Source organism: Macrobrachium nipponense, chromosome 25 (genome assembly GCF_015104395.2).
Source record: "Macrobrachium nipponense isolate FS-2020 chromosome 25, ASM1510439v2, whole genome shotgun sequence".
NCBI classification, from domain to species: Eukaryota; Metazoa; Arthropoda; class Malacostraca; order Decapoda; family Palaemonidae; genus Macrobrachium; species Macrobrachium nipponense.
Genome location: NC_087214.1, coordinates 68266969 through 68281219, shown reverse-complemented (window position 1 = coordinate 68281219; position 14251 = coordinate 68266969). Strand labels below are relative to the sequence as shown.

At 38.8% G+C, this 14251-nt stretch overlaps 1 protein-coding gene across 10 annotated transcripts in view; it reads left to right on the top strand.

Moving 5' to 3' along the window:
* The window catches only part of LOC135199505 (THO complex subunit 2-like), a 608436-nt gene that overhangs the window by 555249 nt on the left and 38936 nt on the right, over positions 1 to 14251 (top strand). For 2 of the 10 annotated variants that reach the window (XR_010311088.1, XR_010311081.1), the window contains 5 exons: positions 226 to 287; positions 520 to 622; positions 1170 to 1281; positions 3802 to 4610; positions 10810 to 11014. Coding sequence is in view for 3 of the 10 variants with exons in the window: in XM_064227614.1 (XP_064083684.1) it covers positions 226 to 287; positions 520 to 622; positions 1170 to 1281; positions 3802 to 3836; positions 10810 to 10833 (336 nt within the window). In the remaining 7 variants the exon portion in view is untranslated. Of the gene's footprint in view, positions 1 to 225; positions 288 to 519; positions 623 to 1169; positions 1282 to 2786; positions 2968 to 3801; positions 4611 to 10809; positions 11015 to 14251 lie in introns of those variants that run through there. The other 8 variants (XM_064227613.1, XM_064227612.1, XR_010311087.1 and 5 more) reach the window with 7 other exon arrangements.

Sequence of the window (14251 nt, the reverse complement as noted above, 5' to 3'; positions counted from 1 at the left end):
ATGGAATAGGTGCTATTTAGCTCCCAAAAAGCACGTTGTATAGTAGATAATAAATGCAATCGATTGGCAGAATGTATGTCCTTCACTGGTTATCCTCTCTGCCAGGTTCCTAATATTATTTAGTCTGCCAAAGGGCTTGCGGTAACTAATTACAGTAATATTATTATTCAACATATCGATCATTGTCAGTGGTGAACACTACCAATTATTTTTTTTTTATTGTAGGTGGAATCAACTGAAGCTACAAACGGAGATGTTGACATGAAAGAGGAAAAGAGAGAAACTAGGTATGTTTTCTTTGCAACCTGTTTGTGCTCTGTGGTCCTTTTGTTTTTGAAAATGTTTTGATGAGGAGAAACATATAGTAGCAGAAGAATTCATATAAATTTAGTTTAAATAACTTGGGTGTGTATTTGTACAAGTGTTTAATGGCATTTATTCCCCCAATGGTAAATTATGCTTGTTTTGTAACTCCTAAAAAGGACTTCATTATTAGATATTACATTTCTTTCTTAATAGATCAGGGAGAAAGGAGGGTGACGATAAAAAGGACAGCGAGGCCAAGAAAGATGACAAGAAGGATGATCCCAAAAAGAAGACCAAAGATGGTAAACGGGCAAAGGTGAGACAGTTTTGGGGTCTCTTAGGGAAGCAGGCTTCAATTGTAGTGTTGTTATGATCCTTGGCTGGGACATTACAGTTTTGGGTTGGTATTTTTGCCTACCTCTATGTTAGCAGGTTTACGCAATATGTTTTGTAAGCTTCTGTGAAGATATTTTGACTATTGTTGGGTATCATAAGTGATAAAGAAGATAGTTTTATTTGTGGTATATCACTTACCAATGTCTCTCTCTCTCTCTCTCTCTCTCTCTCTCTCTCTCTCTCTCTCTCTCTCTCTCTCTCTCCAAAGAAAAATTCGTAACATTTTAGCTGTTGGTTTTAAAATACATATTCCATAGACAACTGATCCTAGTTTATTGATAATGTTTTATTTACTGATTCTTATAATTTTATGTGAAATTTAACACTTGTAATTTTTTTTTTTTTTTTTTTTTTTTTATGAGCATTCCACATGGAAGCCTGCTGTTAGAGCTAATGGCCTGGTGGCTTGTGTCTTGTGAAAAATTTTACTTTGTGGTAGTAATGATAGTGGTATTTTGTCCTTTCAGCCGGATGAGGAAGATGAGGCGGTTGAAGCTGACATAGAACGAGAGGGCAGTGTTGTGTCTAATTCATCCTCGTCATCAGTTAAGATGGAGCCCCCGGAAGGGTCTACGAGAGGTAAGGATTTTTGTTCAGTTTGGTTTTCATGTCATATTTGTTTTTGGTTTTTTTATCAGAATGTCTCTTTGGGGGTTAAGCATGAAATGTGTTTGCTCCACTGACCTCTCTTAGTCACTTTGCTTGAATTCTCATCTAGTATGGGTCTTCATTGATGTTGCAAACCAGTTTTATCATATTTTTCTTGTTAACACTACTGCCTTTCTGTTGTACAATTGTAAACATATCCAGCTTTCAGTGAGGATTTTGTGTAAGGCATACTTGAGTTTGGTTGTGGTGATGTTACCTTTTGGCTATGATTCAATGGTGAGGAGTTACATTCCCTATAGGAAGGGTTATGTCAAAGCACTTCTTCCTTTGCATGCTGTGGTTCAGATGACTAGAATATTCTTGTGTGCTTAGTGAGAGTGAAGTGGATAGGATTGAGCAAACCCAACTGGCTCAAAGGTTTTATTTATATAGTAGAATTTCCAAGGTTACCTTCATTTTCCTGTAGAGGAAGTGATCTCCATGAACTTTTAAGTCAACAAAACACCAGGTATAGGATTGTTTTATGGGATACAGGTTTTGAGTAGTCCTTTTATAAGATTAAGTTAGGCTATTTAAAACTCATTGATCTATACTTATCCCATTGGACACAGGCCCTTGTGAATTTTGCATATTTACAAATGCCCTATATGACTAGATGAAGGAACAATATAGAATGTAAGCTTTAGAGTTGTCATGTGTAAGCTTGAAAACGGCTGTGATACTACTTTGAACCGGCAATGTAATGCTGTTTGTGTTTACTGTATATATATATATATATCTGTCTTCTTCCAAGTAATGATAGTCCCATGTTAGTAAAATGTTAATAGTTCATCTTATAGGGCTTATTGTAATGAAGGTTCTTTGCACCATCCCTTTGACCCCTCAGCTACTTTTGCTTTTTTCCCGGTTTCCCTCCTTTTTACCGTTTGGCTGATCCACTTCCTCCACTCTTGTAATGAGTTCTGATCTCAGATAAGGTGAGATTAGAGAGAGTGCCTTCCCTTGTATACTATTTGGTTGTTTTAGATCTGATAAGACTTCTCAAGGCAGATGCCAATTTTTTACCTTTTTGAAGATAATAGTTTTCCCCTAAAACTTTTGTTATTATGATTTTAAATAAGTTTAACTAAACTAATGGGGTTAACTTGAAGAATACCTATTTAAATGAGTTGAATATTGGAGGATGGTAAGATGAAATCAGATACTATCTAGGGTATGGAGGGCAAGTAAACAACAGAATATTGCACAGGTGGTGCCATAAGAAAGCTGCAAGAAGTCTTCAGTACCATCCATAATGCACCAACTTTGGTTAACTAGGTAGTACCCCCTCTAGGGCCCTTCCTTTGTAGTAATTTTGGTAGAGGATTTAACCCCCACCCCCCACAAAAAAAGTGTTGATGGAATAAACTAAACCCTTCATTTTTAAAATGTCTTATCAGTTAGAATCAAAGGGTAATTCATGAAATTACTTTCAGGGAAATGTAGTGCTGCATCAAATTCATATGATGAAGAAAATCCAAACAAGAATATTCTTTAGACTTTATTATCTCAATAGTACACCATTGTGTGAATTAAAGAAAATCTTGTTAAAATATGAACCATTTGTAACTATTGTAAACATCACATGCAAAATATGAGACTGGACTTTGATCCAAGGTAAGCTTTGCAGTTGAATTTGGCATATGTAAAAAAGATCCAAAGGAAAGGAAGTAGATTTTGTTTGAAGATTGGGAATTTTATCAAATTTAGCTTGTTCTGTTCCAAGGAAAATTACCAAAGTCTAGACCATTGATTGCCATTGTGTTTTTGAGTATTCATGTAGGTAGACATATTAAAACAATATGGCCCAGTTCAGTATTAGGAGAGAAAACCACACACACGGATAAACTATCAACACTTTTCTGATAGTCATCAAGAGACACATGAAGTTCATAGATTTTCTAACAAAAATTCAAATAATTGTTTAAAACAAAGTCACCAGGGAATAAAGTGTTTATATCCATACCAGGAGATATAATTATTAAAAAAAATAAACTACAAGAAATAACACATTTGTTGAAGTGAGCGTCTGTCTTTGTACTTTGAACATGTGCTGTCTTCTTAGTTAGTTCATCATAATTTTTCTCCACATGTGTGTCCTAAGCACTTCTCTGTGAATTCCCCTCTGCCCAAGCCCTTTATAACTTTGTCTTTTATTGATTTTTAGCCTTATACAGTTTGTGCTGTCTATTAATGAGATGCATTGTATACCAATAGTCAAGTAACCTTTCCACTTCATCCAGGCTAGTCCCCACTCCTGCCACAAAACATAGTCTTCTCATCCGCTTTTTCTCAATCAGCTCTAAATATTTAGGGCATTGAAGTTGTCCTCACACTTTCTTTTTTAGGTAACCTTTTGAAAATAACCTTCGTAAGCCTTTGAACTATTATGACAAAATAATCTGATATTAGTATATGTATTGAGTTTTTTCTCTCTCTCTCTTTCGACAGGGTCAAAACGCCGTAAGACGGAGGCTAACTCGAAGGTCAGTATGAGCGTTGAATGTGACCAGTAATTATATTTAAACCGTTTAGAATTGAAGGGCCGGTGTTTCACAGTGAAGAAGTATCAGTCATACCCCTCCAAATTGTAACCATCATAGTTATGGCTTCCCATATTGCTGCTGCCACCAGTGCTTCACCCTGATGTGCTGCGGTACAAGTGTTCATCCCACGACAGGCAGTCAAATGACGTTTATTCAAAAACTGAGGAAACAATAGTTAAGGGTGGGAAAGAAGCCGATCTTTTCTTTTAAACTTCAGTGGATTAATATTTTCGGATTAATCGTAGGTGTCCTGGCAATACCTATTCGTTACTCAACTTGAATGTGGACAGTGAAGCCGTTTCCAGTGTTATTTTTAATAATGAAAATGAAATAATTCATTTCTTGCTTTGGGAAGGAAACTTTTATTAAGATAAAAAAAAAAAAAAAAAAAAGTCCAGATGTCTATATGTGCTGAGACAGGAAGTACATCCAGAACTTCTTGAAGTGATGTATCCTATTTAGAAAGTACAGTGGAAAAAGCCGCATAAAGTTTGTTCGTCCCATTTTCCTAAGTACCCGAGACTAGATAATCGATGCCACAACACTCCAAGCTATGCCAGCGGACATTGTTTAATAAGCCTACTTCGTGATCTCTTCGTGTAAGTCCATGTCGCCGATTGACAGCGCAAGGCTGGTGACTCAAGAGACAGCAGGACTGCAGAGTGATGTCTTAACTTGTCAGCATGATTTTTCTCAGGATTTCATCTCCCGCAAGTATTATAAAGAGAAAGCATTTAGTAAATTTCTTTATTTTAGTTCAAAACCTTATCTCCAATTAGAACGAGAATGTACTACAGTGTGACTACCACTTGTGCTTTTTCTTTTTGTAGATAAAAAGGGGGATGTAGTTTTTGCAAGTGAGTACTCATTCAGACAACTTGGTCTGCTGTACATGCCATTAATGTGGTGTTTTTGGCATGGAAGGGCCTCTGAGAAGTCATCTAGTATCATTTTCAGTTTCTTTAAAGGCATATATAAATCTCTGTTGTATTTTTTACACACACACACACAAAATGTAATTTTTGGAATTCATATGTTCAACCAAATATTGGTGGTCACACTCACCCGATGGCCCTTCTTTGTTTTTTTTACGTGTTTTAAGGGCTATAAGAATGTTTGTTTTCATACTACATATTTTTTTTCTTATACACTTGTAATATATGTTTTTGGAAGTGGAGGACTGTGGGAATATCTAAAGAGGCGAGTTGGTAGTTTAACTGTATACACATCTAAAATATACCATGAAGCTTGTAATTTAGGTGTCTTAATTGAAGCATGTCTATTTTGTTTCATTTTAAACATACATATTGAATATGAAAATTATGCTGTGTCCGATTTGTGTGGTTAAGGAATCAAAAAGATTCTTGTCAGGGTTGTTGCCTTTCGAGGTAGATTCAGAAAAGGCATTTGTGTGGTAAGTTGCAACTATAAGATAATGGTTTTTTAGGATTGCAAACTACGGTTTGGGGAATTCAAGGACCTCTCCCTCCCTGTTTTGTGTTCCCAAAGTACGTTGGCTGCTTAGTATGTCATGTGGTATGTTAAATCGATTTTTGTATCACTGTATGTGGATTCTGGTTGCTGCGATACTGCATTAGCCTCATGATACACAGTATGGTAATGTTTTAAACAAGGAAAACTTTTGGCCACTTGCTAGTTCTGTCTGTGCTGTGTGCACTTGCGTTTAGAGCTTGCTAGGCGACGGTTTGCTCGAACGTTTACCGTTATGAAATTTTGTGAGGCAAAAATATTTATTTAGATTCGGCCTTTCTCAGTCAAGCTTTGTACTATGCCTTCCAAGTTTGCTTTGGATGATGTAATGCTATGTCTGCAGAGTCTTAGTTGAATGGCATAAATTTACATTACCATTATCTGAAAGGGTTAAGCTTCAGTATATACCCACTGAATGCTTGGTTTGAAAAATTATTCTCCAACCTTTATCAGGAAAGTGTGGTCAGAGAAGACTTTTGATCAGCTTTACTGCTAAAAGTGTTAAGGGCTTATACAATGGGGCCCTTTTGCAGTCCGTGTATTTAGGTGGCTGGCAAATTTTTGCATTGATGGAATGTTTGAATGTTGTATAAGTGGATTTTTTGTTTTTTCCCAGTTTTTCTCACCCGTGAAACAAAATAGGAAGAACACTAAAAGCATTGATACAAAGAAGATGAGCAAGTGAATATTTACAATCATAAAACTCAAAATCGTTTTGAAATGTTTAATATACCGTAATCCCCTATTCAAACCTGTCGGATATGGTGCATGTCATTAAATGTGAACCTACAAGGTGCCAGACTTTCTGAATTTGGCTTCTGAGAGACAGAGAGGTGGGGAGGGAAGGATGTAATTCAGATTCTCGCATAAATATCACATTTATCTAAATCTTGGCAGTTGTCACCCAGTGTTCATAAAATTCTTAATGGTTTCGCTTTTAGCCTTGAGCAATACATCAAAGTTTCCTTCCATTTCTAACAACAGAAATGAACTGGAGTAGATTTGTCAGTATCCTCATTAGTATACGTACATGCTTCCTTTCATTACCATATAAGAAATTGTTAATATATATACATATGGTATTTAGGTAAGTAATTATGGTAATCATACAATTTAGGATCCCCCTTCAACACAAGGAAAAGGGAAAGTTCCTGCCACTTGGAGGAAGTGTTGTTCTACCAGGGGCTTGATATGCCAGAGTATATTTACAATTACATTAAAGTATGATGTAAAATGATGCCAAAGTATATTTGCCGTTAAATTAAAGTAAGCTGTAAGGTACCTATTGCCAAAGTATATTTGCCGTTACAAAAAAGCAGGCTTTAAAATAACGTTGAAATTAGTGTCTCGTGTGTTGTGGTGAGGGGAGGGAGGGTGTTAGAACTATGACGGTGGAAGATAAAGAACCTTTTAAATCAAATTGTGGCCACTAAGAATCCTTATGATCAACATAAGCTGCTGGGATTGTATTTATTTTGGACTCCATTTGATAAGTTTTTTATTTCTAAAAATAAGACCTGATGTCTAGTTTAAGTTTGTAATATTTCAATAATGGTGTTTAAACTTGCTTCAAAAGAAAATATTTGCAAATAATTATTAGTACTGTAATGTGGTGTTGATGGGGTGGAGGGCGGTTGTTTATAGTGCACTCATAGGCTAGCATTAATTGTATGCTAAGTTATGAATGGCTTTTTACTTAATTTTTCTACAGTAATTATTTTTTGTTTGAGCCTGGTTTTTTGTACAAGAAACACCATTGTATAGAAATTGCCACAGATGCTGCAGTAAATAGGAATTGACTAAATACAGATATGCATTCAAAAAATCTGAAACAGGTTCCAGTCCCAAGCACATGAGATAAAAGATTCCCAACTTATGTTACCATTCAGCTATATTTCTCTGGTTGGTCATCATGTTAGTTTATTGTACTACCGATACAGTATTGTGAAACTTACATAATCAAGTTACAAATCTGGTTGGAATTGCTGAATTCGTTCCTGTAAATGAAGTGCTTACATTTCCCAAAAATTTGTATGCTTAATTATTAGTTTATTAGTTTACATATTTGTTACAATATTTACTGTACTATATCAATGATTTTTTGGTTGGTGTGAAGCCATGCAGAATCTAAAGGTAGACTTTTATTATAATGTTGGTCACTCATTGAAATTAATTGGAAGATACAATATCGTATGCTTTTGGTTATTAGTTGAGAAAACGTTATGCCAAGTTATTGCCAATGATGTTTCTCGGGTTAAACTTTGTACTTCTCTGTACCAAGTGGTTAGTTCACGTGCCTCTCTCTTCAGTAACAATTTAGGGTTGTAAAATAAGTATGGACGTTCCTTTACTTGAATCTATTAAGTTACTGGAATTCTTCCTCTAAGAAAATTTAAGAACTTGGCTTAATTTTTCTGTCCTTTATGAATTGTGTCAGGGAATAGTTGATTAGTTTAGACTGTGATCTGGGTTTTATTCAAGTTGTTTGTCGCTATTTTTCATGACTTGCTGTAAGTAAATTAGTGTCTTGCTGGTTGGAAGAAAGGGTAATGATGCTGAACATTTAGAAAACTATTACGTAATCCTCATAAGGGAAAATAGAAATCGTTAGTATTTTATATCCCTCATTGGGTTTAAATACAAGTTCTTTCCAGTTTTGTGTGTACAGTAATGTATACTACAATATTTACTTGAATTCTATCTAATCTAGATGTTCACTTTCTCTCTCTCTCTCTCTCTCTCTCTCTCTCTCTCTCTCTCTCTCTCTCTCTCTCTCTCTCTCTCTCTCTCTCTCTCTCTCTCTCTCTCTCTCTCTCCACCTTCCTTTCTGCTGGTCTTTGATCTTACCTCCATACCCTACTAATTTTTTAACTACCTGCTCTTTTTCCCTCTCTTCTTATTCTTAAAGTACATCAGTGGTCGAGATGTCGGGTGATTTTTCAATCGGTCACTGCAACTCTCCAACTTTCCCCCTCTTCTACAATTCAGGCATCTAAGTCTTTAACTCCGTTTGAATTTTGTCATTTTTAACACCTCGAGGATAGATTATATTGAATTAAAAAACCTGTACATCTCTCCTGTAGCATACACCGAGTCATTTTCTTTGCCCTCTTTCCAATTGTCACTGTAAGATCTATTTTGTATACATTCATTTTTAGTCCTCTCCTTTCAACCAAACTCACCCCTCTGGTTCTGTTGCTAAAACCTACTCTACTGGCTCTTCTCTCCTTGTGCCATGGTTTCTTACATTCTGGTAACTTCTTCAATGCTTAGTTTTCCAACTATTTTCACCTTACTGCTTATTATTCCTGATCATTCTTGAGCTCTTCCACAGCAGTAATCAACTTTAGAAGGGCTTTCAAAACCACGTTCAGATGTCACATCCTCCATTGTTCATGCTGTTTTGTCCACATCCTTAATCTTAATTCCTTGTAACTATAGGATGTTATAAAGATTCTTATTACTAATCAACGTCCCTCTCTTCTGTCTGTAGATTTTCTGTGTATTTTGCCAAGACCATTTCATTATATCTTGTCCCATGAACTTTTTATATCTCCAATTTTAGATTTTATCCCTTTCACATTTGACTTTTTTTTCTCAAATCACTATTCTTTTCATTTCCATCATCTTCTCCCTCTGCTCCTTTCTGCCCCTTTTCATTTCCTGTTCATCGCCAGAGTTTGAATGTTGTTCTGTTTAACCTTTTGAGATTCTGATGACATCAAGTGACATCATCTGTGGAAGAAAATGTTTTTGTCAAGTTCCTACCATTTTGACTTTTATCTTATTTGTCGCTGTCTAAGGTTGAACATACAGGAGTTAGGTACAAGTATTGAGCTTCAAAATTATACCTTAACTGGCTGTGTAGTACATACCATTATAGTGAGCAATAAAAGAAAAACATTGTAATGTCCATAGTTGGCCGGTTTGATTTGCTACAGATTTGTTGGAAGTTGGAAAACCTTGCAGGGCATAGTTAATTTACTTTACAAGCAATTTTTAATTCTGAACTTACATAGACAAGCAAAATGAGGTATTTGTAAAACACTTTCTGATGAAGCAACTTTATTCAATTACTTAGTTGAACAGTGTGCTCAGGCAAACAAGGAGAAAACCTTACCTCCTTACAGTTTGGTATATAAGGGTGACATCAACAGAACAACCAGCTGCTTTGCTTTGAAATATATATATATTTTTCCCTATTGCAGGGATACTTAACTAACCTTAGTGTAGTAACTCCTGCTAAAGGCCGTATGCTTATTTGTGCTGGAATGTTTAGGAAATTTCATCTCGAGTCTTTGTTACATGAAGGGACTTGTCAAATGCACCTTTGTACGATAGGAAACATAATTGACATTAGTATTTTAAATTTTTCTTATACAGACTGTAATTGCATTAAACAGTTGCTGTAAGCAGCACAATTATTTGATGTATCAATCCAGCAACTCGGATAACACCTTTGACATTTTACTAGGTATTAAGATTTTCAGGTGTTGACTGCAATATTTTATTTGGTTTGTGGTTTGGTCATGAGTTGGTGGTTGTTTGATGTACATGTAATGCTCGTATCCATGCAGAATTCTGATAATGTCTTCATTTTATTAGGTGTCGTGAAATAAACAGTTCAAACATGAAAACTAGATGGATGTAATAGTATCTGCCTGTTGTAGTTCCTTTAAAGTCTTCCTCTATCACCATATATGTACATTCTCGTGTGTGCTCTCGGTTTAAGGTCTCTAACGCTGTATTTTCCCTTTGAGCATTTCAATTAATGTCAATTTTCTTAGGTGCAGTCTTAGTCAGTGTTGATGGCTAATTGGGAAAGTTGCAGACATTACTTTTCAGCAGAGTAGACAATTTGGTAACGTCATTTTAGCATTGTAACTGAAGATCCGACTCTGACACCCATCATTCAGTTTCATGTAACCAGTCTGTTGTTGAAAAAATCAAGGAAGATTATTCTAAGATATGTTGTTGGCCTTCAGATGAACACCATCTTGTTGGACTGCTGAGAGAGAGAGATTTTATTGTGGCAAGACTTTTAATACTGAGAATGTATGTGTTGTCTTTCCCTATATAACATTGGTGACAATTGCTTGATGGATTTTGTCTGTGTGGGATTTTGAAATTCACATATGGGCAGTTTTCTTGCATACAGTGGGTTTTCTGCCAGCATTGTTTTGAGTCGGCCCAGCAAAGATGGCACACGTTGGTTTCATAAAAGTTAAAAAAAGTAACTACATTAGACTTTCAGATTGGTTGTTTGTGGTTTTTTATTAGCTCAGCAAGCAGAGCAACAAACACCCGCTCCTTTAGGTGTTGGAAGTTCGTTAGTATTTAATCTGTAACAATTGTGATAATAATCACCAGACCTAGCCAAAGTCTCTAGTTGTTTCCTAAGGTCGTGACTTTTCTTCGCCAGAGTTCTTCTGACACAAGCTCCTGAGCCAACCACGTGCAAGCGCCTTCCCCCTCCACCGCGTGCAGGGAACTTACTGTACATGTTCCACCATATGCAAAATTTAACTCAAGTTTGAAGAAGGCAATAGGCTGAATAGGAACATCACCACACTACTACTATATTTTTTGTATTGTGGCATCTCAATAAATAGACGACTTAGCACATCGGAAGTATTTTTATTGTCAGACAGTATTAAGATTAAGTATTTGTAGTTTTTAAGCTCTCCTATCTCTCTCTTAGAATCTAAGCAAACGATGTTTGTTCACCACACAAAAAGACTCGTGATTGTCATTACAGATGTACTGAAATGCAGTTTTAATGTATGACACTTACCTGGCAGGTATATATATAGCTATATTCTCTGTTCCACCTGGCAGAAATTTTCAAAACTCGCGGCAAACGCTAGTAACCTATTAGTAGTTCAGGCAACCACCACCCCGTTACCGTGGCGCTAGCGCTAGGAACCGTTCCCAATTGGGCCAGATTTTCTCTGCCAGCCGAACCGGCAACATTGTTGGTGGTTCCCTGCTAGAATTTTCATTCTCGTTGCTGACTTTTCATGGATTTTTGGTATTGTACTCGGAAACGTTAGCTTGGCATTCGCTTTGGATTGTTCTTTAAAGATGTCTGATTCTGGAAGTATGTTTAGAGTGTGTGTAAAAGAGGGGTGTAAGGTAAGATTGCCGAAAGCTTCGGTCGACCCTCATACCATTTGTAAGAAGTGTAGGGAGAATGTGTGTACTTGGGAGAATAGATGCATTGAATGTGAGAATTTATCAGAGAAGGAATGGAAGATATTTATGAAATATGTTGAGAGACTTGAGAAAGATCGTGTAAGGAGGTCTGTTTCTCGTAGTGAGAAGTCAAATTCTTCTAGTAAAAGGAGTGAATGTATTTCCTCTCCAGCTCCTTCTAATGTAGAGTTGGTAGTTCCTTCTCCCCAGGTATCTCCTGCGCCCGCTGCTGTATCGGAGGAGGCGAACGATACAAATATTGTGAAGGTGTTCGCTGCCCTTGCGTCCATGGGCGACCAAATACAGCGACTTACAGATAGAGTTAGTGCTTTCGATGTCAGTGAAAGTGTAGTGGAGGGGGCGTCTGATCGTCTCTCTCGTGCTCCTAGACCTCTGTCAAGCTCCCAGACCCAAGGGAGAAGGCATGTCGACAGTCGAAGGGAGGCGAGAGAGGTTTTGCCGCGGTCAGGCGTCCCTTCGAACAGTCCTGTTGCAAGTTCCCAGGCTGTTGCAGTTCGCCGCAGAAAAGGCGTAACTGGGAAGTGTGCGTCCTCGGAAGGTTCGACTTCCGAACGAGAACGTCGGTACGCAGTGGTGTCTCGCCCCCTCAAGAGGACTTTCAGGACATCAGCGGCTCTCGAGAGACAAGATCGTGAGACTTGGAGTAGTCCTGAGGTGTTGTCCTCCTCAGAAGACGGGGACGCAGTTCCGATCAAGAGGAAAAAGTTGTTTCGTGCTAGAGAAGACTCAGGACGCACTGGCGCTATACGTCCTTCTCGGCCTGGTATGGCGATGGGAGAATCTCCTCCGTCTTCTTGTGTATCTTCCCCTCGTCTTTCTCCGTCGGGTAGAGTGCAAGATCGCTCTCCGTTAGGTCGCAGTCCCGCTCGTAATCCTCCTCTTTCATCGTCTACCATTCAGGAGGATAGTACGAAGGGTTTCTTAAGGGAGATGCAGTCCAAGCTGGCAGTTCTGGTGAAGTCCTGGGATCCGCCTGAGCAAACATCTTCGAGGCGTAAGGATGATTTCCTTCCCATTAAGTCTTCTAAAACGAAATACAAGGACGCGTTCGCCGAGGACTCAGGGCGCACTAGCGCTAGGAAGACAAGCGATCGCTTGGTTTTGCAGGACGCAGAACACAGGAAGAGAATGCTTTCGGAGGAAGCAGGACGCAAACATCAGGACGCGGAACTAATTGTGGACGCAGGACGCAGGCGACAGGAAGCAGGCGTCGCTACGATGGACGCAGGACGCAGGCGGCAGGACGCAGATTCTTCGGTGGCCGCAGGACGCAGGCGGCAGGACGCTATTCCGTCAACGAAGCGTCAACTCGACAATGAGTTCCAAGACATTTCTTCAGCAGAAGAAGAATTGGAATTAATGGAGGGAAAGAATACGGAACCTTCTTCAGATTATAAGGTTCTAACTTCACGTCTTATGGCTATTTTTGAGGGGGAATTTAAACCGACAGCTCCGTTATCCCCCTTATCTCAATTTTCCAAGACTAGGACTCCAAAGAAGTCCTCTTTCCTGAAGATGACGATGTCAATTTCGGCGAAGAAGGCCCTTCAACGGGTGAATGACTGGATGAAGGAGAAGAAAGAAGCGGGAAAATACTCTTTTCTGTTTCCACCAGCTAAGTTAGCTTCTAAATCAGGAGTATGGTACGCTACTGGAGAAAGTCTAGGCCTGGGAGTACCTGCCTCCTCCCAGGGGGACTTCTCCAGTATAGTAGACAGCTCACGCAGACAGGCGTTACAGTCTGCTAAGGTCTGGTGGACGTCTTCAGAATTTGACCATCTTTTTAAAGGGATTTTTAGGACCTTCGAAGTCTTCAATTTCCTGGATTGGTCTTTGGGAGCACTTGCGAACTCCCTAGTAGAAGAGGACTCGCAGGATTTAGAGACAGCTAAGAGCATTATGTCCTGCATGGACAAGGCTCTGAGAGACGGAACGAATGAACTGGCTTCGTTATTCACAGCAGGAGTACTTAAGAAGAGATCGCTGTTGTGTTCTTTCGCTTCTAAAGGAGTTTCGAACTCTCAGAAGTCGGAGTTGCTGTTCTCTCCTCTGTCGAAACAGCTGTTTCCTTCAGAGGTGATTAGGGATATAGCTCTCTCCCTTTCTCAGAAGGCCACTCAAGATCTTCTCTCGTCTTCAGTTAAGAAGTTCTTACCACCCAAGTTAGTGAAGAAGACTCCAAAGGATACTAGGCCTTCGCAACAGCCCTTTCGAGGAAGAACATTCGCTCGACCCGCCTTTAGGGGTAAGAGAGTTCCCTCTAAAAGAGGAGCCAAGACTCCCTCTAAAGAATGAGAACTCAGTCCTCCAGACGACAGTGGGAGCCAGACTTCAAGGTTTCTGGGAAGTTTGGCAAGATATGAAGGCAGATCCCTGGGCTGTCAACGTAGCTCGGGAAGGGTACAAGATTCCTTTCTTGAAGAGACCTCCTCTCGCAACATCTCCGAGAGCCCTCGGGGCAAATTACAACGATTTAGAGAAGAAAGCTGCTCTGTGGGAGCAAGTAGCTTCCATGCTGGAGAAAGGAGCCATAGAGCCTGTTCTGGATCACGAATCTCCGGGATTTTACAACCGTCTGTTCCTGGTTGCAAAGTCCTCGGGAGGTTGGAGGCCAGTTCTGGACGTAAGTCAACTGAATCTTTTCGTAG